General features: G+C 39.2%; 3 protein-coding genes and 1 pseudogene across 4 annotated transcripts; 2 read left to right on the plus strand and 2 right to left on the minus strand.

Annotated features, from left to right (window-relative positions):
- The first annotated feature begins 432 nt into the window (after positions 1-432).
- On the plus strand, positions 433-3,575 carry LOC143848141 (G-type lectin S-receptor-like serine/threonine-protein kinase At5g35370). The gene has a single exon (XM_077356981.1). It carries the CDS (start codon positions 537-539, stop codon positions 3,114-3,116), a length of 2,580 nt encoding a protein of 859 aa, XP_077213096.1. The 5' UTR covers positions 433-536; the 3' UTR covers positions 3,117-3,575.
- A 343-nt stretch (positions 3,576-3,918) lies between these two features.
- LOC143848894 (putative pentatricopeptide repeat-containing protein At3g15130 pseudogene) lies at positions 3,919-6,807 on the minus strand (annotated as a pseudogene).
- A 3,451-nt stretch (positions 6,808-10,258) lies between these two features.
- LOC143848300 (glycine-rich protein) lies at positions 10,259-13,635 on the plus strand. The gene is made up of 4 exons (XM_077357206.1): positions 10,259-10,415; positions 12,749-12,852; positions 13,107-13,254; positions 13,338-13,635. The coding sequence occupies exons 1-4, from the start codon at positions 10,397-10,399 to the stop codon at positions 13,373-13,375; spliced, it is 309 nt and encodes a 102-aa protein (XP_077213321.1). The 5' UTR covers positions 10,259-10,396; the 3' UTR covers positions 13,376-13,635.
- Positions 13,636-15,495: 1,860 nt separating this feature from the next.
- SYN1 (Rad21/Rec8-like family protein) lies at positions 15,496-27,667 on the minus strand. 2 transcript variants are annotated; one of them, XM_077358234.1, is made up of 20 exons: positions 27,560-27,667; positions 27,367-27,435; positions 27,212-27,270; positions 27,043-27,087; positions 26,927-26,946; positions 26,716-26,792; positions 26,373-26,466; positions 24,242-24,311; positions 22,307-22,385; positions 21,861-21,958; positions 19,324-19,397; positions 19,056-19,214; positions 18,735-18,906; positions 18,541-18,620; positions 18,100-18,232; positions 17,749-17,836; positions 17,053-17,177; positions 16,811-16,895; positions 16,093-16,205; positions 15,496-15,926 (listed from the first exon to the last, which is right to left on the minus strand). In XM_077358234.1, the coding sequence occupies exons 1-20, from the start codon at positions 27,610-27,612 to the stop codon at positions 15,844-15,846; spliced, it is 1,776 nt and encodes a 591-aa protein (XP_077214349.1). In that variant the 5' UTR covers positions 27,613-27,667; the 3' UTR covers positions 15,496-15,843. The 2 variants fall into 2 exon arrangements, with proteins under 2 accessions (XP_077214349.1, XP_077214350.1); XM_077358235.1 differs by lacking the exons at positions 15,496-15,926; positions 17,053-17,177.
- Between the last annotated feature and the right edge of the window lie 3 nt (positions 27,668-27,670).

Consider the following 27,670-nt stretch of genomic DNA (forward strand, 5'->3'; position numbering starts at 1 on the left):
TTTCTAGTGGAACAGCCCCCTCTAGTGTAACCGAGTAGTCAGTCATAAACAAGGTTTTAAATTTTGGTTCCGGTGTCGGTTTCGGCCACCACCGAAATCGAAATACATCGGTTTCGTTGGAAATTTCGGCTGAAATAATGCAAAATTAGGTTAAAAATTCCGCGGAAATGCCTAAAATTTCGATGGAAATTTCAGTTTACATCCCTAACATTGTCTGAGGAAATTTTATAAATAAGGGCCATTTCTTCAATTTCAGTTTAAAAAATCAGCCGAAATTTCGGATTTGGCCGATATTTAGAACTGTGATGATAATTCATAAATACACGAGAGTGGGCTGTCCCAGGAGAAAAAAAACATGACAAATTCACAACCCTTTGAATGATATAAAATCAAAACGTGTACCAAGAAGAGCTACACCAGTCAACGCCTAAGATAAGATAACAAAAGCGAGGAGTGTAATAAAAACACGCTTCAAAAGATTCAAAACCTCCCACCACCTTCATCCTCTCCAAATCTCCCTTCACTCTCCCATTCTCATGGATCTCTCCATCTTATCCTTCACCACAATCCTCCTCTTATCCTACGCACCCTCACTTTTTAATTCCCGCACCTTCACAGAATTCATCTACCCAAACTTCACAGCCTCATACTACCAATTCATAGACAGTCCCACCACAGGCTCTTTCCTCTCCTCCCCAAATGGAACCTTCCAAGCTTCAATCTTCAACCCTCTCTCTCAACAATCCAGCTTCTATCTCTGCATCCTCCACGTCTCCTCCAACACCATCTTCTGGTCCGCTAATCGCAACCGTCCGATCTCCAGTACCGGTACCATGTCCCTCACCCAATCCGGACTCTCCGTCTCCAACCCTAACGACACCGTTTACTGGTCCACCCCTACGTTAAATTCCCCCGTAACGGCGTTACAACTTTTAGAAACCGGGAATCTAATATTGCTCGATCGATCCAACGGTTCTCTTTGGCAGAGCTTCGATTATCCAACTGACACGATCACTATCGGTCAAAAATTCTACATCCAAACCCCACCGTTAGCCAATTCCGTTTCCGGTACCGATTTATCGGCAGGAGATTATCGGTTTTCAATTACAAATTCCGATTCCGTTTTACAGTGGAGAGGGATGGACTACTGGAGACTGTCTATGGATCCTCGGGCATTCAAGGATTCAAATTCTGATATCTCTTATTTACAAATGAACAATTCTGGTCTGTTTTTATTTTCCGGCGACGGAATTACTGTTGTTTGGCAGGTGAATTTACAGGAAACAAATTTCCGGATCGCGGTTTTGGATTCCACCGGAAAATTCAGTGTCCGGAGTCTCTCCGGGACTACTTGGAATGAGGAATTTGAGGCGCCATTGGACAATTGCCGGCTCCCATTATCGTGCGGTCCGATCGGACTCTGCACCGTTGGATCGGATTCTGTGTGTTCGTGTCCATCCTCGTTTTATTCGGCTTCTAATGGTGGTTGTTTACCGGCAGGTGGGGCCCAATTGGCTAACCCTAACTGTAGTTCAAATGGGTCGATTTCGTATATTGGACTTGGAGGTGGTTCTCAGTACTTTGCTAATGGTTTCTCAAATCCTACGGTTTCTGGTTCGGATTTTTCGGCCTGCAAAGATCTGTGCAGTAAGAACTGTTCTTGTTTGGGGTTTTTCTATACCAATTCTTCTTTTTCATGTTATATTCTTGAAGATCAGTTAGGGTCAATGTTCTATAGTGCTACAGTAGAAAATGAAAATTTGGGTTGTATTAAGACGTTTGTTGTGTCGTCTACGTCGAGCTCTAATGGCAATTCGGGCGGAGGTTTTCCGATTGCCGCGTTGATCCTCTTGCCTACTACAGGGTTTTTTTTAATTATGATTCTTATCGTTATGGTGTTGTGGAGAAGATCGAGAAATTCGAAAGCTGAAGTTTTAAGATTAGAAAGGTTGAATTCTTCAATGGATGAGTTTGATAATATTCCAATTCCAGGCTTGCCTGTGAGATTCAAGTTTGAGGAACTGGAATTAGCGACGAATAATTTTGAAATTCAAATTGGGTTGGGTGGGTTCGGAGCGGTTTATAAGGGCACCCTACCAGACGAGACTGATATTGCGGTGAAGAGGATCGACAATGTGGGAATCCATGGGAAGAAGGAATTCTTGACTGAGATTGCGATAATAGGAGGAATTCGCCATGTTAATTTAGTAAAACTGCGAGGATTCTGTGCTAGAGGGACAGAAAGGCTTCTGGTTTACGAGTACATGAACCGGGGCTCATTGGACCGGTCACTATTTGGGATTGGGCCGGCTTTGGAATGGCAAGAGAGGGTGGGAATTGCATTGGCAACGGCGAGAGGGCTTGCATACTTGCACGGTGGATGCGAACACAGGATCATTCACTGCGACATTAAGCCGGAGAACATTCTCTTACATGATCATTCGCAGGTAAAAATTTCGGATTTTGGGTTGTCTAAATTGATGAGCGCAGAACAATCTAATCTATTCACCACCATGAGAGGGACTCGCGGGTACCTCGCACCTGAGTGGCTTACAAATGCTGCGATTTCAGATAAGACTGATGTGTATAGTTATGGTATGGTTTTGTTGGAGATTGTAAGAGGGAGAAAGAATTGCTCAGTTCAGACACGGAACGTGGATAATCAGAGTAATGAAGACTTATCTTCTTTTTCATCGTCTTTGTCTCCATCTTCCATTTACTTCCCATTATTTGCGTTAGAAATGCACGAGCAAGGGCGGTATCTAGAGCTCGCGGATCCAAGGCTACAGAGGAGAGTGACAGAGGAGGAAGTGAAGAAGTTAGTTCATGTTGCATTGTGTTGTGTTCATGAGGAACCAATGCTTAGACCGAGCATGGCGAATGTGGTGGGAATGTTGGAAGGGGGGACCGCCGTGGGAAAGCCAAGGGTGGAGTCCTTGAACTTCTTGAGGTTCTATGGTAGGCGGTTCACCGAGCCCTCGATGAACAATCGGAATAATGGGAATGGTGAGATCATGTTACGACTCGCTGAAAATTCGTCAACAACCTCCTCGACTAGTGGCGCATATAGTGCCAATTCTTACCTTTCCTCACAGCAGATCTCAGGTCCGAGATAGCTAGCCGATTTGGCGAAAGAACTGCTCAGCCGGTACATGGTTTGAACTTTGTTGCCATGGGAAGGAGTCCTGTTAGAATGTACATTGGCTTTGCATTCTATACAAGTAGAGGCGAAGGAGAGAAATCTACATAAGATTACTTCCCCTTTTATTGAAATGTGGTGGGAATGAGCCTCAATAGCTCCATTGAATGAAATGAGTGTGCTGTAAAGATTTTGTATTGGCTTTCCTCTAAATTGGAACACTATATTGGATTTGGTTTTAGCCTTGTAAAATCTCTTTAGAAGGGATACTTGTCTAATAAGCTTGATGGTGTTGCAACAATTATGTTTCTACAGTTGATGGAGCATCTAAGGGGTTTTCCTCTTTTTTCTCACTTTTGTATTGTTTTTTATCATCTCGATGGCAAGGGGCAGCCCAGCGTCTTGTTCCTTTCTTTAATATTATTAGTTTAATTCATTTCTTGTACTTATCTGAATGGGAAAAAAAAATGTAGAGACACTTACAAAAAGGTCTAAATGTGGGGCAATCTCTGCCCACTCTGTAATTTGAATTGTACTTCGGTGCGTGAAATAAATGTTGACACTAGAGGTCTTTATGTCCCAAGCATCTCTAGATCGAATTTCTAGAGATAAACTTGTCCTCTATCCAAGAAGTTCTCATGAAGGCCAACATTAATGGAGCTCATAAGATCATATATCCATTTTTTGTCTATCAATAGATTGGTGATTCTTGTAACTGTCATTGTATCTATTCTTTCTTCTTCATGTCCTAATAAATTCATTTGAATTTGATATTGCTTTTACCAATAATCTCCACACGAACATCTCCCACCCTTAAAAAGATGGAAACGGCGGGAATCTCTCAGAACAATCTCTCGGCCTTCAACTTGGGAAGTGAATTTCATCCAGTTATGACAGTCCCCACACACTCGGAGGTTCTTAATCACCCTAATAATACCCTTACTCTGCAAAACACCTAATGCTACAGCCAGCTTCTCACTGTGATAAGAAATGATTGTTTCCTTTTGCGACTCATTAACGTCGTGAAGAACATACTCTGTCATAGGGACATAACCCATTCCTCTGCATCCTCCATCCAACTCTGTCAATTTCTCATATATCTCCCCCCTATTTGCGTGAGAAACATCTCCCGCTACCAAAATGTGCCTTTTGCTTCCAATCTCAATCCAGCTAAACCCAACTTCCTTTTTTAACCCTCTATCTTTCATCAGCCTCCTCACTCTTATCGCATCATCCCACATACCAAAGGCAGCATAGAGATTAGAGAGAAGAATGTGAGTTGTTGCATCTTTAGGTTCCAACTCAAGAATCCTTGTTGCAACAACCACACCAAATTCGAGTCGCTTATGTGCATGGCACGCCCCGAGTAACACCCTCCACAAGCTCAAGCAAAAGTTCTGCTCAGTCCCAAGGAGAGCAATGCCTGTCTCAACCAACTTTTCAGCTCTTTCAAACTGACCGGAACGCCCAAATAGATCAACCATGCAAGCATAGTGCTCAATGCTTGGCTTTATATTATGATCTTCGCTCATGGAGCTGAAAATGAGGGTTCCTTCATTGACTAGGCCTGCATGAGCACAAGCAGTAAGCAATCCGAGAAAGGTTACGGAGTTTGGCTTGGCACCTTTTGCTTTCATCCTCTCAAAGAGTTTCAGAGATTCATAACCCATGCCATGATGTGCATACCCAGTTATCATGGCAGTCCATGTAAAAACATCTCTTCTTGCCATCCTTTCAAATACACTAGCCGCTTTGGTGATGCTACCACATTTTGAATACATGGATACCAAGGCATTATTTATTGACAACAAATGAGTTTGATGATTAGGAGGAAACTGGTATTTAATGGTGAAGGCATGGAACTGTTTGCCTAGCTGCATAGAAGCCAATCTGCTGCAAGCTGTAAGAAGAATTGAGAAAGTCAATTGATGGAATTGTATTCCTTGCTCAAACATATCTAAAAAGAGAATGATTGCCTCATAATAATGGCCATTGATGGAATACCCATCCATCATCGCATTCCACGAGTAGGAATCTCTCTTGCTCATCGTTTTAAATATTTTCTTTGCACTGGCCAACCTATTGCATTTTGCATACACTGTCAGGATAGCATTATATGTTAAAATACCCACTACTTCTGACATAGTCCTCTTCAACACATAGCCATGAATCTCCCTACCGTGTTTCAAACCGTTCGACAGAGATGGGTATGACGATAATGCACCAAGAATAATTGTGAAAGTGTGATTATCGGGGTTGATTCTTGATGATTGCATCTCCACAAAGAGTTCAAAACAATTCTTGAATTCCTCGTCGTGGGCATATCCAGCAAGCATCGAATTCCAAGTAATAACATCCTTGTAGGGCAATCTCTTAAATACTAGGCTTGATCTTCCAGTTTTTTTGCACTTAGCGTACATTGTAATAAGAGAATTGGCTAAGCTCGTCTCTTGTTCAAGTCCTGACTTGATCATCTGCCCATGGACCTCTTGGCCATGCTTTAGAGCTGAAATAGCAGATATAGCGCTGAGGATGCTGAGAAAGGTTATGACGTTTGGTTTCACACTTGATTCTGACACGACTAGTCTGCGAAATAAATCTATGGCAATTTTGCTGTCACCATTCTGTTCATATCCTGCAACAATCGTATTCCACGAGACTACATTCTTTGGGGATATCATCTCGAACATTCTGTTTGCATCTTTCAAATTCCCACACTTGGCATACAATGCAATAAGAGAATTCCCCATAGTTGCCCTGTTGAACAGTCCATCTTTGACGATTTTTCCATGTATTATCCTCCCATACTCTACTGCTCCAACAGAAGCACAAGCATTGAGGATGCTAGCATAAGTGGGTTCTGTTGGACAAACAAGTCCTATGCACAACATGTCAGAAAACAAGTGAAGTCCTTCACTCCAATTCCCATTCGAAACATTAGCGGCTATTATCGAATTCCACGTTGGAATGTCCTCTTGCAAGGAAGGAGGAACCTCGCAGAAAATCCTCTGAGCATCAGCTAAGAATTTGAAATTCGAGTACATGGTTATGAGGGAAGTCCGCACACCAACGTGCGATGCAAAACCAGTCCTTACAGACCACCCATGGAGCTGCTTACCGACCCATATATCACCCAGACCAGAGCTCGCCTTAAGAAGGCTCCCCAAAGTGTATTCATTGGGAATCAAACCCTCCTCCATCATCTCCTCAAACATATGAAAGGCATAAAAGAAATTCCCACAACGCGTATTTGCAGAAATAATAGAAGACCATGAGACGGTGTTTCGCTCAGGCATTTTGTCGAACAGATGGCGTGCATCTTCTAGTTTTCCCTGTTTTAGGTAAAAGCTCAGGAGGGAGTTGTAAGTGAAAGTGTTTAGTTGAAGTGGGGTATCAATGTTCTCTATCTCACATAAACGTTTGAGTTCTGTAATGTGTTTGCTGAATTCGGAGTTGGAAAGGTTACTGTTAGTTGTCTTGCAAGAAAACGAAAGGTGTCGTTGGGTTTTTTGTATAAACTGTGGAATTGCTGCATATGGGTTTTGTTTGAGAGGGAGAGTGGGGTTGAGAAAGAGAGAGAGGTGGGTTTTGTGGTGTTTTTTCTTCTCGTTTGAGCGTTGGTGGAAGGCGGGAAGATTATAAAATATGGCCTGTGAAACGAAGGCCATTCTCCCCTAATGTCATCCGCCTCGGGGTAACACTAACAAGGGAGTGTGAGAATTATCTTCCTTACTAAGTTAGTAAGTTACCATGGGGAAATGATATATTCGCCCCTCTAGTGTAGTTTTTACAGTTTACTACTCTTTTACAGTGGAGGGGGACTGTCCCAGGTAACAAAAATGGGTGAATATATCATTTCCACTAAAATGCTATGAAGATAGTTGCGATTGGTGAGGCTCTCCAACATGAACAGTTGATGGGGCCTAACAATTGAATTGCTTAAATTTTTGAAGAAGTTAGCCCCCAGCCATTCTTATTCCTACAACCCCTCTCTATTCTCTCGTTGAACATGAACCATTAGTGGGGCCCAAAAAACAGTGTATTTTAAAAAAAAAATCAGTTGAGCTCACTTTGTTCGAAGATCCAAACCGTTCATTTGTTGCGCCCCAATGTAAATTTGTCTTGCCCCAAAAATAATCTCCCTGAGATGATCCTAACTCATCGATCATTGAACAAAGTGACCCAGTGATTTTTCAAAAAAAAATGTGCTATATGATATATGCACGTAGGTGAGGTGGGCTCCAGTAAATTTCCTAAAAAAACATGTGTTATATGATATATGCTCGTAGGTGTGGTTGGCACTAATGTTACTAGATTCTGTCCTCAAAATAAGCTCCATTGGATGATTCGAACCCTCTAATCTATAGAAAAATTACACCATATAGAAATCCCTAGAGAGCGAAGAGTTCAGATAATCCAATGGAGATGAATTTCGTGGTATGAGGTATTTAAGTTGGGGCTACCAACCGAATGGTTTAGATCTTTGAACAAGATGGGCCCGATCTATTTAAAAATAAATAAATACAAGTCCGTATATATGGAATATACCGCATATTTATTAAAAAGTCATTGCGGCCCTTATTCCAATATCCAAACCGTTCATCTGATGGACCCAATGTAAATTGGCCTTTTTCCAAAAATCTTCACCATATGATCCTAACTCTCCAATCTGTAGAGGCTGATCGGAGGGTTTGGATCCTCTTATGGAGATGATTTTATGGACAATGCATATTCATTTTAGGGCCTGACAAAAGAATGGCTTGGATCTTCGAATCACCTGATTTTTTTTCAAAATACATTTTTTATAATGTCCATCTTCTTCAAAATCTAGACCATTCATTATTGCCCTCACCAAGGGTTTGTACTCAATGAGAAGAGAGAGTACTATTTTTGAGAATAAGTAGCTTACCCCTTTTTTTTTAATGGTAAAATTTTCATTTAAAGAAAAAGACGGAGGCGGTCAATACAAGAGAAGAGAGGAACATACGGTGAGAAAAAGAGGAATGATCAAAGGAGATAATCACGGTGGAAGGAAATAAAAAAACTCCATCTCAACCCTCGGAACGCCCTCTCTAGCTAACCTATCGGCCACCTCATTAGCCGATTGCCGGATATGAATGAAGGACACGCGCATCACCAAACCTATCTTGAATCTCATCGAGGAAAGAAGCAAATCTCCAAGGAGCCGAGTGCGAACCCTTAAGCCATCTTATCACATTAGAAAATCCCTTTCGATGACCAACTTATCAAGGTTAATATTTTGAAGAAACTTGACTCCTTGGAGGACCGCTCGCACCTCCGCTTCATTAGAATCTGCTATACCAATGGGACTAGAGAAGGCCCATCTAACCGCCCCTGTCTTATCTCTTAGGACACCCCCCTCCAATGCCAGACAGGCCCAGGTTGCCTAGGCTCGAACCATCAAAATTTTAACTTAAGAAATCCGGGCTCAATGGAGATCCAAGATTGAACAACCTTAATTTCTCATTCAGAATCATAACAAATCTCTGTCCATCCAAACCAAAGATTATGCCCTGCTACAAGTTGGAACTCGGTGTGGGACCTCACCCAAAAGATAATGATGGCTAGCACCTTGTTGAAGATGAACAGAGCCCGCTTGGGATAAACTTTAGACACCCTTGCATTCCACTCTTTCCACAAGACCCAAATTGTAGCTAGGAAGGTGACATTCTAGAGAATCTTCCATTTTTTCCTCCAAGGGATCAACAACCAACTTTCCAACACATTTATGAGCTTGGCAAGGAAAACACATAGAATGACAAATCTAGACAGAGTGTTACTCCAAATCTCTCTAGCTAACTCAAAGTGGATGAAGATGTGGTCTACCGATTTACTCGCCTAAAGACAAAGAGCGCAATGTTCTGTGAGCCACATCTTTTGGGCTCTCAAAAAGTCAATCTTCTTAATTCTATCCTAAACTGCAACCCATGCAAAGAAGTGCACCCTTGGAGGAGCAAGGATGTCCCAAACTTTAGCAACTCTTGAAGGAGCAGGACAAGGAATAAGATTCGTATAGAACGGTTTAACTGAGAATTCACCATCCGAGTTCTAGATCCAAACCATTTTGTCTAACCCAAAAAGTTTTATATAACACCCTACTAGAGTCTCTAAAAACCTATTCACCAGCTCAAATTCCTTGTCAAAGAAGTTCCGCCTGAATACCAGTTTCCATATCACTCTACTCTCCCCATGCTCAAAGTACTCCTTCACAACGGCCTCCTTTGACGGGGTTAAGACGAAGAGGCCGGGAAAAATGCCTCTAAGTGGAAGGTGAGAACATCACTTGTCAAACCAAAATATAACCCAGTCTCCCGAGTAAACTCTGAATCGAGTACCATCCACAAGCTTATGTCTGAACTGCAAGATATCACGCCATAGAGTAGTCCAAGGCTACCGGAAATTATCCAAGGATTCCCAATGACCTGCAGCTGACCTGTACTTACCCACAATTACTTTGGCCCAAAATTAAGATTCCTCCTCACCAAATCTCCACAGCCACTTACCGAGCAAAGCCTAGGTAGCTTCTCTAAGCTTTCTGGTCCCAAGGCCTCCCACCGACACACGCACAAACCTCATTTGGATTTTTTTTATTTTCCCTGTTCAAAGGTCTAAACAAATCACTTGTTGGGCCCACCAAAAGGTTCATACGTGTAACGTGGAATTTATCCAAAGGGGAGTTGTAAGTTGTAAGTTGTAAGTTGTAACTGTAACACGGCGGAATTTATCAATACCTTTTCAAATTGAGGAATGCTAAAATCAGGGGCGCCCGTACAAAAAACAGAGGAATGGGCGCCTCCATTGGATGCCCACACGTCACGATGAGCCAAAACGTGAATCCCACGGTGACGCTCTTGAGTTTAGAAATCCTCTTTAAAACGTGCACCCCAGCAAGCGGTGTGTCGGTCAAAATTTACTTTTCTAGACTAATCCAGAAATTCCTGCAGTCCAAACTGCAATACAAAGATATATGACTCGATCCGGACCATACACGTGGCCAATCAACAAAGTTAAAAGTCTTTTCGTCCCCATTTTTTTTTTCTCAAGCCACCCCCTGTAGTAAATTTATGGCTACCATTTTACACTACAAGTCAAGTGGGTGGCCCAATGAATAAAAGGGGACAAATATAAAAAGACGCGTATATTTCGTCTTTTATATAAGGAACTCGTGCGCGTTCACCTTGTTTTATTCTTCTTCTTCCTGAGATAGAAAAACGAAGAACACAAGAGAACCCTAACATGGCGTATGTCGAAAGAGGTACGGATGGACCCTGAAATCTCATCTCGATCTACGAAGATAGATCGAAACCGAAACTTTTCTCTATGAATCGAAACCGAAACTTTCTGTTAAGGATTCTTTTAGAATTGGGAATATTTTAATCGGGAATCATCTTTTCTTTTTCTAAATATGGGGGTTTTCTTATTTTTATCCTCAATCTCATGTTATTTTGGTTTAATCGTTCATTGGATGCCGAAGTTAGGATTCCTTTGATATCTTTCTTAGATTTTTTTTGAACTTTTGAGTTCTTGTTGAATTTAGGGTTTTTATGATGCATGATTTGTAGAATGTTGATCAGTATTCTTATATTTTCTTGATTGTTATATAGTCTGAAACACAAATTTTGTGGGTAGAGGTATCAAATCCTATTAACATTGATGTCCCAATTTTAGTTCATCTCTTGACCAGATTTGGTGATTATATTGGTCATGTAACATTCTAGATTTCTGAGTTAGGAACCTGGAGCCCACTTGCAGTGATTTAGCAGTTCAAGTCAAAAAGAAAATATTTAGCATCCTATATTCTTTTCTTGTTGAAATTTATAGTTTTCATTGTAAGATCCCCATGGAGGCAATGCCATCTCATTTCTTGATTGCATTGGTAATGTATTCCAGCATAATTCCAATACCACTTGATTGTTTTATGGAATAAATTTATGACAGGAAGGGATAGATTATCAAAGTACTTATTTTTCTCCTACATTACTGAAAAATCTTAAAATTGGTCTAGCAGAGAATGCTTTAGTTTGTGGACAATTGTTTTGAGCTCAGATACCTTTTGAGGAACGTTGTTTTTTTTTTTTCTTTTTTGGAAGACATATACTTTTTTTTTTTTCAAGATTTCCATAGAAAAGTTCATTCTTCATGTCTTCCTAATGAAAATGCGATATGATGTTGTAATATGTAGGTCCTATTCATACAATATTGGGGTTAGAGGCTGAATATATGTTTCGTACAAAAGTATGGAGTTGACTGAAGAATCTTTCTTCGTTGTTGCCATTAAAAAAAAAAAAAAAACCCTTCGTTGTTTCATGTCGATGTAGAAATGCATTCTTGCATGTGGACTCAGAAGAAATGCTTGTGGTCTCTAGTTTGTCACATTCTAATTTTGGGTCCAATTACAGGCTTTTAGGGGCTGATTTTACAAGTTTAATGCTGCATTGGGAGAACTGGATGTGACAGAATGTTTGTTAAGAACAGAGTCATTGTTTCTTATCATTTTTATTCGTTGTCTATGTTAAAGGCATTTGCATTATTTGGTATATTTCTTTAACCCACGATTTGTTCACTGTACATTGAGATTAATGGAGAATTAGTCTTTGTTCTCTGCTAAATTATTAGTAAGAGGATTGATTTGATTGGCTTCTTTGAAAGGATGAGTCTTATAACTGGCAGGGGAAGAGTGATATTGGTTAATGTCACTCTTCCCAGCCTTATAATTTTTTCTCCCCATTTATAGGATGCTGGCATTGCTTGTAGTAGGGTCAGAGCACCATCATGAAAGATTGCTCTAGTTCCGTCCTTTTATAGGATGCTGGCATTTGTTGTAGTAGGGTTGGAGCGAAATCTTGAAGGATTGCTCTAGTTGGCATGGAGTAGGGTTTCTCTCTTGGCATGGTAGGAGTTAGGCAAACCTTGGATCAAGGATGGGCTGTGGTTATAAATTTTGGAGGAATTTGTATCTGGCTCTTGTGGGTTAGTGGTGGAGGTTCTAGAGTGATGATGAGAAGCTGACATGGTAATTTTTTATGCTAAGTATGGTAGGTGAGTGGTGGTAAAATTTTCATATGTTAGTTACTGAGGCTAAAGTTTTATATGGCCTGGAGTTGGTTCTATGGATGAATTGGTAGAGGGATTTGAGATCTTCACAGGGACAATCAAATTTAGTATTGGCAAAATAGAATTGGTATCTGTTTTGCTTGGAAGGTGAAAGTTGTTTTGTTGCAAATAATTATCAATATAAACATGACTACATAATTTTATAAAAAGAAGTGTTGATTGCATATGTTCACATCTTGTTAAAATGGATGAAAGTACATTGTCAGGTTTGCAATTAATGCATTTATTTATTAGTGAATGTTGAATTACCCTTTCTAATCATTATCCATGCATTTGCTATATGTATGCAACCAATTAGTTAATTAGTAAGTTTCTAATTTGTGCGACCGGGATCTTTTGTTGCCCGATTCAGAATTTCTACTTCAGCAGCACTAAAGAAAACTATACTAGAAACTTGTTGTCATTGATAGGCCTGCTAAATTTATTTCTCATTTAGCGCGAACAAGCTCATGATTTTGCTCTATATTACAACAGGTGTTGTGAAATCCAAGCGATCCATTTGGCGATTGAGCACGATCACTGATTTCTTTTGGGCTATTATAAACTTCATCGGCGTTTTCTTCGCAACAATGTTCTCGGTATATAGATTCATACTCGCATGTTTGTCTACTTCCATTTTAAAGCACCTCAGGCCCTGTCCGTTTTGGGTTTTGAGAACCAATTGCGAGTCCAAAACTGATTATTGCACTCAAAATTAAACATAAATTTGAGTCCAATAATCAGTTTTGGACTCACAATCAGTTCTTAAAATTCCAAAACAAACAGGGCCTTAGAGAGGCTTGATGTATTGCTAAAGAAATAGAAAACTCACCCTTTTATCTGCGATGTTCAGATGGAAAAGACAGATGCCTACAAGAAAAGCTCAGGTTCTAGCAAGAAATGGGATGATGGACCGGGAGGGGGTCCTGGCAGTGGCCCATATGGAGGCGGGCCTCGAAGGCCTCCACGTGGGTTGGACAACGTCCGTGGGATTGACCACAGTAAGTTTAGTTTCTCTTTTTTATACCTTCTGCTTTTCTCAGTCTTAAATTTACTCAAAACAATCCATTGCATTGTGGCTCAGGTTCTCTTCCTGCATGTGGCTCTTGCTGTGGAGGCTAATAGGCGCAAAAGTCATCAATGCCGAATCACTCATGTTATGATCTTATGCATACTAGGTATCTGCGTTCCTCATCTGTCATGTTTCTCATGTAGCATTCAGACCTAATGACTATGAAATTAGATCGGTACTTCCACATATTACCGTAGGAGACATGCTCATGTTAGCTCCTCATGTCTTTAATAATCACTTTGGAATGGGCTCGTGGACTATATGCTGGATTGCTGGTTTGCCAATATATTGCATTTGTACTGTGTCAAAAGTTGGTTGCTGGATTACTTCTAATTTTTTTTAGGCTCAGTTTCTTTCCAACTTCAAACACCATTCTCCTCAAGTAACAAGTACGTCAGTTTAAGGTCAGCCCACTTGACTCCATAGGTGTTAATGCCAGATCATCTGGCTGTAAGGTGGGCCCATTTCTATGGCACATTATAGAAACCTCTACAGATCGGAGGGTTAGAATCGCCTCATGGAGATGATTTTCGGAGCATGGGCCTATTCATGTTTGGGCCTAACAAATGAATGTTTTGTATCATAGGATGGAGGGGGTCTCACTATATTTCTTGAAAAGTGGGCATGCCAACAATTAAAAAAACTCCATTTATCGAAGCTTTTTAGGGAAGAAAAAAATTTAATGGAGCCGTAGTGAATACAATGTCACACACACACGCACACACACACACACCACTAGTGATACAGGTGCAACTCGGGTTAGGGCAGGTTGATCCTAACCCTAGCCCAACCCGAGATAGCATTCCCTCAACTCTAACTTGACCGAACCTGAGACTTGGGTCGAGGATTGTCACCACTAACCCAACCTGCCTACTAACCCAGCCTGTTTTGTCCATTTTTCCCCTAAACGGGTTGGGTTCAGGTTAACCCAGCGTAAAAATAGAAAAATACAAAAGAGAACTTACATAATCCTTACTTTGACAATCATGATCAATTTAGAGGACAAAGGTCAGGTTAGGGTCGGGTCGGATTGCCCAAGGCCTCAACCCTAACCCTAACCTGACTCGAAATTAAATCGTTTTGACTCTTCTAAACACTAACACAACCCGACAAGAGGTTGACCAACCGAACCTAAGCCAAAATCCAGTTTATCCCATCAGGTTCGGAGGCAACGGGGCGGGGCAGGGCCGGCATTCCCCGTCCCCACCCCATCCCCGCTTCGGAGATGGTAGGGAATCTCCTCCCCCGCCCCACGGGGAAAATCTAATTCCCATACCCGCCTCACACGCTACGGGGACATGTGTTTAATGGATTTTTATCAAGAAATTCTACAAAAAATGCATTTGAGAATGATATTAGGTAAAATTTAGGAATTCTAAACAAAATTTGTGCTATGATAAGTACAACTACCGAAATTAAAAGCGAAAAATTCAATTTTGTGCAGGGATTATGGGGCGGAGCGGGGCAGGGCCAAAGCAATCCCCGTCCCCATCCTTGCTTAAATCGGGGAATTCCCGCCCCGTTTGCGGGGCGGATCCCCCCTTTTTAACGGGTTTAATTGCCAGCCCTATTTTTGAGTGGAGTTGCCACCCCTGTTTTTTTGCAATGGTCTGTTAAGACTGCCTAATATGTAGGTACTTAGTCTTTATACGGGAGATACAAAACATTTAAGAGATAATATAGGAAAAAAAACTGAAAAAAGCAGAAATATTTCAAAATGACAAATTATAAATGACAGAAGGGAGTGAAAATATCATTGCCCAAATTACAAAAGAGAAGATTTTAGTAATGGTCGTGGTAGGGTTTCACTAGATCATTTGCTTAGAAAATGGATAATTTTGAGTGCAATTTCTGTACAGCTTTATAATACACATAAGCAAGAAACATTAGAGGAAAGAGCTTGTGAACTCTCAAAAAGCTCTAGAGAGGGTCCATTTAGATTAGCTATACTCTCAGATAGGGACATATCAGTCCCCAGCTCAGAAGTTACCTATGCAGAGCATGTCTTGGATAGGGATAATCCCTGGTTAATTGGTGTTAGGAAACCTAAAATTTCAGGTAAACAGCGTAAAATCAGATCTGGAGCCGTAAAGAAGTCTAGCAAATCTTCTGTTGTTCTGCCTCCTAATTCTCAAATTAGTAGTTCGAGATGCATAACAATAACCGCTATAACAGCTCAAAAATAAAAAATAAAAAAAATCAATAACCAGACTATCTACTCATCCCCTTCACCAACCGATATAAATGTTCATGGCATGTAACATGAAGGACTGAACTTGTAAGAACTAAGAAGGAAGCACAGAGAGGAGATTTCCCCCTCTTTTAGTGTTTCTTTTTCCTGCTGAAGTAAGTCTGTGCTTAGATTCCTAGTATGATCAAAGCCTCGTAATGGTAGCTTTGAAAAAGTTAAGACAAAACTGTGTTGAAATTAGTAAGGAAACACTCCTGTAAACTGATCTAAAAGAAGAGCAGCCCTCAAGTGAACTGAGGCGGCGTAATGCTCTTCTTCATCTACTTTCTACATCTTTGGTCCTCTAGAAATAAGGATATCTCCATACGCCAACGGCTGTTCGACTTTCAGAACGTCGACGGAAGTAAGAACTGCAAAACAAAACATTTCAGATATCAAACAGTTATTCGGGTGGGTCACTGCACGAGTAAATAAGATACAATTACGCATTGAAACATCAGTAGATGTTTTCATGAATATGTAGATCTGAATATTCGGTAATAATAAGCTTAAGATGAATAGATTTAGCTTCATTACTGCAAGTCTGGTAGAATAGCTGGGCGGCTTTTCTTCGGGTCAATCCAGCGGCAAGATGGTTGAGAGATTCGAATTTAGGGGCACCCGGGGTTTCAAAATGCAACTTCAGATGCCTGCATATTGCAAACAGGAGCCATGACAGACTAAGTGACTACTTAAATGCCACTAAAATTACTCCTTATTTGCAAATGAGATTACTTTAATTTAATCTTGTTTGCAATTGGGACTTTAAGAATTTTTTCTAAAGGATTCATTTAGCCAACCCCAACTAGTTTGGGACACAAAGGCTTTGTTGAGTTGAGTTGAGTTGCAAATGGGACTTTTAAGACCTCTTTGGATGACAGTAACTATATCATTTTGAAAATTATTATGATCATTATAAACAAAGGTTTTAAATTTTGGCCGAAATCGAAATGTTCCTAAACCGAAATTGACAAAATTTACCAAATTTCGGTCGAAATTTCTGCAAAGTTTTTGATAAAATATTAATTTTTTATTGCTTTACAGAATTTCAGCTGAAATTACAGAAATTTCGGCCCAAAAAACGACATTTCGAGCGCCTTTACTGAATTTCGGGATTTGAACCAAAATTTCGGTTTTGGTGAGGACCGAAATTACCCCCGAAACCGAAACTTAAAAGGTTGATTATAAGTAAGTAATCATAATTAACTTCAGAGACGTGAATATCAGTGTAAATAAAATAGATTCGAAAACTCACGTTTGCATTGTACGAGTGACTTCATTAATCGATGGTTCGAAGATTGGTTTGGGCGTTTGTGTTACTGCAGTCTCCTCCAGCAGCTCTGCGACAATTACAAACGGATTAATAATAAATTTGACCGCGCTATAAAATTTGAAATTAGTGCTCAATACTACGACTACAGGAAGTAGCAAACAATCGATGACTAAATAGGTGTTTTTCAGTAGTTTGTAATGGTCAGTATGGGTTTCTTATCATACCCTCAGGTGTTGGTCCATTCTCAGAAAGTCGTCTGAGCTTGAATGTGTTTCGAGGCTCCTCGTCCACTGGATCGAGGTTACCCAAACTATATCTTGATGAAGAATGATGACTTCTTTTTGATGATCTGTTTATAACCATTACTTGTAATTACTCAAAACAAATCACTAAACATAAATGATGTTACTCAATTAACAGAGGTTGCTGATATTCGTATTTCACTACAAACTACAAGATATCCCTCGTCTTCATGAAATCTACATTGTTTTGTTCCAAGGCCCTGCTTGCTTTGGATTTTGAGAGCCAATTTTGAGTCCAAAACTGATTATTGAACTCAAAATTAAACGTAAACTTGAGTCCAATAATCAGTTGTAGACTCGCAACCGGTTCTCAAAATCCAAAACAAACAAGACCTAAGCAAGTCACTAATTTGTGGTCTCCTTTCCAAAATACTGATTCTCATATTCCAATTTCCAACAAAAGTTACTCAGAATCTCTCTCTTTTTTTTTTGAAAAAAAAAAAAAAAAACACAATCTCTTTTTTTTCTTTCTTTCTAATCCATTTGTGATCTCAAACAAAGGATACCATTTGAACACAAGATTTTTAGGCTTTGTGAGAGGGGACGCGTCATCTTTCCAACATTTTCTTTTTAGTGAGAAATAGTAGTACTTTTGTATCTATCTGACATTCTACTAACCTTCCTGAAGTCAGTTGGATGTCTGGGTCCATCACTGGAGGGAGATCTCCTCTAGATACAGAACTGGGGATGGATCTTGCGCTGTGTCCTGTAAATTCCATATGACCCAATTTCTTTAATTTTTAGCTACCAGCATAATAATTTGAGAGAATCAATTTCTCTTTGAAATTGATGAGCTATGCTTATGCCCTGTTCGTTTGGGATGATGACAACTGATTGCCACCCCCGAATCCTATTACTGGACCCAAAATTACATTAATCTTGGGTCCAATAATCGGAGTGGGGGGTGACAATCGGTTGCCACAATCTCAAACGAACAGGGCCTTAGTGACAAGGGATAGGTCAGCATACCAGAACTCCCTCCTGTCATGAGCAGTGTGGCATCAACTGCTGGCTGTTGGATCTTGTCAAGGTTGTCCCTAATATTCTCCCTAAGGGACTGAAATTGCTGAGAGCCATTCCCACTATGAAAATCTTCAAAATGCTTCAAATCCAAACTTCATAAATCAGATTCAAACTCAAGTCATTTTGTATAAATAACTGATAAGTTAGGGCCTCTTTGGAAGCTTACTAAAATAGGTTTGTATTTGCAAATAAGTTTATTTTAATCTAATCTTACATGTAAATGAGTAACTATTATAACCATTATTTTCAAATAATCATACTTAACTTTGAAACCATCCATATAAAAGATAGTGTCAAAATTTTAGAGGTATCCAAGAAGCTCTTTTCCTAGAATTAGTGATGTAGATTTGTTCTTAAAATGATTGTCATATCAAAAATGCATCTTACAAAATCAGGAGGCTCTTGATAATGAACTCCTGGAGGAGACCCTGAAGATGGTTCCAATGTTTGCGGTGGCAATGTTCTACCTGCACCCAATAACAGAACAAATGATTACCAGAACCGAATGCTCATAATTCCTTTGTTAGTTTCTTTGTAACTGATTATTAGAATTTCATAAGTATACAAGAAAACTTGCTAACCTGGAAGGACATGATGGGTGGGCTGCTCCTGAGCACATTTCCTCCATAGCTCCAAAAGAGGCATTGGATAATGAACTTCACCAATTGCATCCACTAAACCACAATTAAGAGCAACAGGTGGCAACTGATCCATGAGGTAACTGATCTTCATTGAGTGGATCGGATTACGTGGCTGCAGTAAATCAACCACACAAATAGGAACAAAGAGGTTAAACTTTTATACAGGTAAACATGTCTTTAGGTAGGATGAGCTTACAGATTTATAATACAATGGAAACTAAATGGATACATATATAAATGGGGTATTTTTCAAGAAGATACCTTATTTCTTCCTCTTATTTTGGTAATATCAGAAGCATCTCGAAGCCAAGGCTGGTAGATATGACCAGGAATGATGGTTTGTTCGTAATCCATAACAACACAGGAAGGCCTTGCCCTTCTTTGTTTTCTTGGTTTTTGTATCTGTCCATCCTGATTGCCCTGCCCAAGTTCCATATACATTTATTAATCTGAAATACATTATACTATTTGCACTATTTGCGTCACATGATGATTTATACAGTATTTCAAGACATCATTTTTAAACAACCTCTTGAGCTTTGTTTGGGCATTCATCATTCTTTTGCTCGATTGTTGGCCCCTCCTGGTTTTGGATTTCAACAGCTGTAGGAAGAAGAACTGATTATTACCACATCCAACTTTATGGATCTCATAAATTTGCGTGTCATTGATGCATCAGATTCAAAGAATTTTGTTGATTTCACATAAAGGGAATTACTCATTACGAAGAAGCACCTGTTTTAGGGTTCTCCTGAAGAGCCATCCTAATTTTGCCAAATAAATCATCATAATATTGCTAGTGTAACGACCTTACTTGAGCATGATCTGTTCTATTAGCATCGATACCACTTGTTACGTGCTTAATTGGCTGTAACACAAATAAGCAAATAAAAAGAGAGAGAAAGATGGAGAAGAGGTTGATTCGAGGCAACCGGAGTGGTTCAAATAGAGAGGAACCATGACTCTCCAAGAAACATAAGTTTCCTTTGCTGTAATTTTCTCTTCTCCCCATTTCATTGATTTACTACTAGTTAAATACAAGCAAAAGGGAGTGCCACATCACTACCCTATTAACCCACTTACACAACACATACGAAATAACTACACCCACAACCCACTTACATATCACATAGGCAATAACTACTCCCACAACCCTACAACACAGAAGCTAGAACTAACACCCATAAACACACATCCATCCACTAACTAACTCCATTTACACCATTATAATGTACATATCATTCCCTCTCCCTTAGAAACAACCTTGTCCTCAAGGTTGAATTGTTAGAAAAATGCTTTACTCCACCAAGGTCCCAAATCCTATTGGACACAATTCTCTTGAACAACATGATTGATATCAAGCCTTCATGTTATTTATAAATAACGATCATGATCTTTCAAATATCACTTTCAAAATCTGTTGTGATCAAAGGAAGAAGAAAATACGATTTTTCGCAGTGGCGCATCGAAGCGATAGGATGATCGAATGGGTCGACGAAATGAAGATGGTCCTTGACATGGTGTTCAACTAAATCATCTTCATCGCCTTTAATGTATGCATTTTTCTTCGTGACAAGATCAACCTCCTCAAGAATCAACTTCCCTTCGTCTTTGTGAAATTCTTCGATTGCTACGCTGATTTTGTTCAAGCCTCTACAAATTGTCGTTGTCCTTCCATCATTTTCAAAAAAATTGTTTTAATCTCCTGCGGATCTTCACATATAGATTCCCAAAACTCCGAAGATGCAGCCATGGTGCAGCATCGACGACTTTGATACCACTTGTTATGGCCAATTAGGCACGCACATGTTCAACAAAATTATGTCCAATAGGATTTGGGGCCATGGTGGAATAAAGATTTTTTCCAAAAATTAAACATTGAGGACAAGGTTGTTTCTAAGGAGACGGAATGATGTGTGCATTATAGTGGTGTGAATGGGATTAATTAATGGATGGATGTGTGTTTATGGGTGCTAGTTATTACTTATGTGTTGTAGGGTTGTGGGAGTAGTTATTGCCTATGTGTTATGTAAGTGGGTTGTGGGTGCAGTTATTTCGTGTGTGTGTTGTTTAAGTGGGTTAATGGGGTAGTGGTGTGGCACTCCCTTTTGGTTGTATTTATCTAGTACTAAACCAATGAAATGGGAAGAAGAGAAAATTTATAGCAAAGGAAACTTATGTTTCTTGGATATTCATGGTTCCTCTCGATTTGAACCACCAGGAGGTCTGGTTTCCTCGAATCAACCTCTTTCTCCATCTTTCTTTCTCTTTTTATTTCTTTATTTGTGTTACGGCCAATTAGGCACGTAACAGATCGTTGATATCTCTTCATCTAGTTCTCTACTATGATATTATTATCACATCTCATGTGACTGATAACCTAGTTCTCATGCGTGGAGCGACACATAGAGTTGGATTACCAATTTGTTTATCAGCTTGGTCCCAAAGGAACTTCACATGTTCGCTTCATTCTGTGTCGCAGTCAGATAGCCTACATCGTCACCAAGGGCCTTCGAATGTCGACGTGCCTTATATTTCGAGTCAAATTGATGGTTTGTTCTCCCATCACTTTGCTGGGGAGTAATTGGTAATAGGCGCACCTTTAACAATGGTTTTGTGAACAATTTTGTAGAGCTAGTTTTGCGGGTGTTACTATAATTATGTAAACCCTTTGTTATTGGTATATATGACAATACAAAACCACATTAGGGTGTTTGCTATTTTCACACTAGAATGTGAATCTTCGCACATCACTTGGTTGGCTAACAGAGTGAGAAATGCCCCAATCACCTGGTGTATTTGTCCCCATGAGATCGAGCTTTTGGTTTTAGATCCCACTAGTTTTGATTTTTTAATCTATGTATTGGTTTTAAAACTAGTTTGATTATATCGCCAAGTTCTCAGGTAGTTTATACTTCAGGTTCTCTTTTAAAGATACTTCTTTCACTTTTCTGACGCAAGACGTTCATTAAGAAAGTTTTATGAATAAACAAACTGAAAATAAAATAATCAATGAGCTGCATGCATAATGGAATTTTGAGAAGCACTAGACATTTGTGCACAAACCTTCGGGAGCCTCCTCCTGTAAAGGTGGAGAGGGTACGATAGTAGTAGGATCCAGTGGAGGGGCGTTCATATCTTCTTCCTCCCCTTCAATATCAAACCTGCATAAGTGTAATTAGATAACATAAGAATGTGACCCAACATGATTGATTAAGACCAGTGTTCGAGCCTTGAAGTGGAAAATTACATAAAGGAGAGACCTTAAATTAAGACCAGTGAATGGACCTTGAAGTGAAAAACTATATAAAGGAGAGCCCCTAATATCAAGTGATGCGAATGAGAAGGTAAGATTCAATTTCATTCTCGATAGAACTATTACAAAACCACAAAATGTGGAGAAAATCAATTGACGTTTCATCCAAAAATTTAGAGTTGGTTTTTTGAAACAGATCATGTAAACTATGAATTGATAAACTCAAAAGTAAGCCATTGAGAAAAATTCATCTAACCTCTCAAAGCGGTTATACAGATCTGTCTCTGCTTGAACCAAATTGAAATCATCCAGTAGAGTAATATTAGTTGAAGCAGCTGTGACAGAGAAAAGAAAGAGAATTAATAGAAAATAGGGAAGTTAAGAGATGAAATAATTACTTAATGTAGAGAGTATACACGGAATCAAGTGTATAAACCATCTCTACCATTAGATAGTGCACATGACTATCGATGTGATATGATTCCCACATGTAGGAAGTATATACATACAAAAGAGTTTGATATAGTTACTAGAAATGTAGGTAATGTTGAGGTTATGGTATTTAATTTGGTAAATACTCAAGGAATATCTCCATGTATTTAGGTACTGGCGCGTTGGTGATAGGAGATATGAACTGATATGCAAGGTTTAAAATTTCTGTTTCCGTACTGGTTTCGGACCTTGAAATTTTGAAATTTCGGTCGAAATTTTGTACAAAAATCGAAACTAATATTTTATTCATTATTAAATTTCGGTCAAATTTTGGTGAAATATTAAATTAATTTTTAAAAAAACATATTTTTTGGGTCAAATTTCAGAAAAACCGAAATTTCGACCGAAATAAATGACCATTTCGGTTTTGGGTGGTTTTGGTGTCGGACTCCACTGAAATTTTGGATTTCAGTCGAAATTTAAAACCATGCTGATATGGTCATAAAGTTACCAACCGATATTTTTAGGGACTTGCTAGACAGTTTGGCAAAAGCCATTTGGTGGCTCACTTTTTCAGGAGAGAACAACCACCCTAGTAGCTGATTGTGTTATTCATTTAATTCATCTAGGTGGAAGTTCTCTCTTAAAACAGTGAGCTGCGAGCAAATCCCCTATAATATATAGTTAACATGTATTTTCCCTTTGTCGTTTGTTTTCATTTTAAGGAAAATTTTACTGGAATTATTTTTCCATGGAAAACATTTGTTGTAATTTTTTCTACCAACGGATTTTTTACACTTCATGCATAACATGGGTGTGGACTATCATTTTAGAACACTTGTTCTGATAATGCGAGGCTCGTCATTTTACGCCCATGCATAGGGGCCACCATTTTACACTTCACGTTTTGATATGGTACGGCCCACCATTTCTACACATATGGCGGGGCCCACCATTTTACACCCACGTGCGGGCCTACCCTCTCTACCACAAAAACAATGCATATAGTGGAGCCCACCATTTTATAATTTTATAATTTTGTCTGATAGGGTGGGGCCCACCTCATTACACATCATGTTTTGATGGGGTGTGGCCGATTATTTTACACCCATGGGTATGCATGGCCAAGAATTCTAGTACACGATAAACCAATGTATTACAATTTTAGCATCTCTAATGCATCCCATCAAAACATGACGTGCAAAATGGTGGCCTACACCCTGCATGGTCTTGGGTTGAGATCATGGGACCCACCCCATCAAAATTCAAAACACTAGGTAATTAAAGTGGTGGGCTCTATTCCATGCATGGGTTTGAGTGGAGTTGGTGGGACCTACTTATCGAAACATGATGTAAATGGTGATGCGGCTTTGCTCAGAGAGGATGGGCTTACTCTCGATGTAAAATGGTGGGCCTAGACACATGTATGGGTTAAGTTAGAGATGACAGGTAATATACCATATCAAAACATGAGGTATAAAATGGTGGGACCCACGCATGTCATTCATACGTGTAAAATGATGGAATAATTAATGCACTTCGATGACATCTAATAGGGGCGCCCTTGCAAAAACCAGTGGCTAGGGTGTACCTATTGGATCCATGTCATCAAATTGCATCTGTTATAGCAGTGAAAAACGTAAGAGCAATGGAGAAATTAATGCAATTTGATGGCATTGATCCGTTGGTTTTTGCAAGGGCGCAATTCACTTTAGCATTCCTCTTTGTCTACAAAATCAAGAAATTAGCATGTTCAAACCTTGGTGGTGGGAAAAATCGTCGTCTCCCGGGTCAATGTTAATGTAGGCTTCTAAGAACTTGTCCAATTCCTACATAAATAAAACAATAAATTTTAGGCAGCTGCATCATATAAGTTTTTCAACATATTTAGACTACAGTTATCACAAGATTTTATACGGTGTGTGCACGTGAAGTCTCGTATTTCTTAAAGTGTACAGTGGGACCCACTTCATAGGGTTATCCAAACTGTTCATTTGTTGGGCCACGTCTTAAATAGGCTGTCCCCTGTAGATCATCGATATCCATAGGATGGTCCTATGAGTCCGATCTGTAGAGGTTTCTATAATGTGCAATTCTTCAACAGATCAGTGGGTTAGCATCATCCTATAGAGATGATGTGTTGGGGTAGGGGGTACAGCCTATTTCCGTTGTAGCCCAACAAATGAACAGTTTGGATCATCCTATGAAGTATTGGACTTCATGTGCACACACCATATAAAATCTCTAGTAATAACATATATAGAATGATCCCATGCAATATCCTTGCATCACATGAACTGTCGATTGCTCCCATTGTTTATGAATAGGATTTTCTGTCTGGTGGCGGGCCTGACCTTGATGCCCTGATGCTCAAATATTGCTTTCATAAGAGGGTCTAAACCATCCAACCAATAGATTTATGATGCCATTGAATGTAGGCCATGCCCTATGATGTTATATCACCATTCATTTGCAGATTGTGGGCCATCCAACCAAGCTTTCACTGACGTTCACTGAAGGATGGTTTTGCATGATAATATCATGTGGTATATTCAATATTATATTATGATATATTATGGGATTCTATATCATCATGTCATAATATTAACGTGATTTGGAGGGTTGTAGCAGATCCACGAAAGAGCCCATCAACTGATGTGTACAGTTTCATAGTCATATATCGGCCAATAGAGATGGATTGGTCATATACTCTTAACACAAGTAACTTCTTTAATTAAATGATTATATTGCCCGCTGCCTCTCTCCAGTCTCCACTGGTCAGCATCCAAAGCTAGTTTTTTAGTGTTTGGCTAACTCATTTCCCATAGTTTTATTTTTTCCAGAAAACCAAAAATTCCCTGATTTCTAGCAAAATTCATCCCTACGGACTAGAATTTCTCTTTTCATGGAAAATTTTCCAATACATCCAAACAGTCCTATGTCTATGATGCTACCTTGCTACCAAAAAAAGTGCCCTGAGTTTAAAGCCTAAACCACCAAGTGTAAAATTATTAGGATAATTAACTTTTTGCCAAATTTTATCAAGTGGGTTTTTCTTAATTTTATCAAAGTCTTATTTGAAAAATTGAGTAACCTCAGTGTTATTGAGATTTCATAGTAAATAAATTGGTAGTCAATATTATAAAATAAATATACTTATTAATATAATAATTTTAAAATTAGGTATAAATTTATTAATAAAAAACTAATACTTGAAATTGGAAATATATTGTGATAATTAGCTTATAAGTTATAACAACATTTGGCTTATTTCGTTGTTAGCCTTACAACAGGTAAAAATAATTACATAAGTAGCTGATATTATCAACCCCGTAATTTTGCGGGTACACCTCTTCTTTGTTGTGTTAATTTTAGGGAAGTGATATATTCGTCTCTTCTTTTTTACTTCGGACAGCCCCTTCCAGTGAATTTATTACCAACCCCCATATTACTAATCTTTTACAACTAACAAATCCCAAATGGACTGTACTAGAGCCAATCTAGGAGCTTTATTTATGTGGCAGGGTGTACCTATCAAAAGGAGGAGGTGTAGATTTTTTAAGTGCCCTTGGAGCTTTATTTATGAAAATCCGTTAAAGTAGGCCATAGTATAAAAAGGAAAATCAGGACAAACAAAGGCTTGACTCTAGTGGTAATAAAAATAATGAGAAGGCTAAATCTGTCATTTAAATATTGCAGACAATCTTTCTGTTAAAAAGAGCGCATATCTTTCTGTTAAAAACTAACTCCACATTATATTCTATTTACAAAAATGCCATACATAACTGACTCTTTCCTAGATGACAGAAACACCCTGAGGCTTCAGTGAAAGTAGTTTTGGGTTAAAAAAGAAAAAATGGGATTGTTCAGGGGTATTTTAGTAACAATACCATGGGGAAATACGTGGTACTTTCGAATCTGGCCGTTGCAGAGGGTTCTTCCATCATCATTTCTTCGTTAGCAGGCAGCGTAACAGCTTCGTACCTGCGGAACAAAAAATAAATACAAATGGGAAGAGATCAACGGACACGATTATATACACGTGGCAATAGGAAAATAAATGAACGGCGATCGTTATTTTAGCTGTCTCCGACTCGAAAATTTGAAGTGATTTCATTACTACATTTGTTTTCCGTTTCGGATTCCGTCGGAAAACAGGGAACAGAGAAAATCGGGAACAGACACAGAAATTGAGAGAGAGAGAGAGAAAGGGGGTGTAGATATCAATCTGACCTGGCGTGCGTTTTTCCTTTGGGAAAGACCGTGGGATCGCCCTCTGTTTTCACTTTCCATGCTTCGTTTATCTCTACCTGAGAAAATCAAAACACAGGAAAAAAAAGTGAAAGAAAAATCAACTCAAACACTATTTTCCTTCAATTTTTCTGGAAACCGAAAAATTGATAATCAAATCAAATGAAATTTGAGCAGAAACAGATTGTATTACCATGAGACGTGTTACATCATCTGGAAAATTGCAGAGCAAGAAAAAAAAACATCGATCAGAAAAACAGAGCTAACGAGAGATAAACAGAGCTAGAGAGAAAGAGAGTGAGAGAGTACCGTAAAGGAGCTTGACCTTTCTCTCATAAACGATCACCACTCCACCTGAAAATTGACGGAGAGATTTCAAATCAATCATAAAAACAAAAAAAAACTAAGCAAAACGTAGTAAGAATTTCAAGAGATTTCTGATCTTAGATCGGCTGATTTCTCTGTAATTGTTATTTACCCATGAGAATTCCAGAAAGTCTAAGAGCCATAGGAACCATCGGATTGAGGATCTCTTCACTGGAAAGACAAATCAAGATTTCAGAGCTTTGATAAGAACAGAAATCCAGTACAAGTAATTAAATCAAAACGATCGGAAATAGAAAATAGTCTTACCAGATTTTGATGAGATCGATCTTAACGAGCTTCTTCCTGTTCAATTTGGCGTGCATTGTTGCAGCCATCCTGCAAATCGGTTTTTACAGAGGGAGAGATTTTTCTGAGAAGATGAATCAAATCGAAACCGAAGAAGAAAAGGATATGAAGCTCACGATTGTGGAAATTCTACAAAGAGGAGATAAAATTTTACCAGATCTGACCCAGAGGCGTCTTCCTCGCTAGCAGCTGACGAGAGTAGAACATCTTTAACAGTAGAGAGAGAGAGAGAGAGAGAGAGAGAGAGAGAGAGAGAGAGAGAGAG

This window comes from Tasmannia lanceolata, unplaced genomic scaffold, assembly GCF_043159265.1.
Source record: "Tasmannia lanceolata isolate RefF3 unplaced genomic scaffold, GAP_Taslan_0.1 ptg000016l, whole genome shotgun sequence".
In the NCBI taxonomy this organism is placed as follows: Eukaryota; Viridiplantae; Streptophyta; class Magnoliopsida; order Canellales; family Winteraceae; genus Tasmannia; species Tasmannia lanceolata.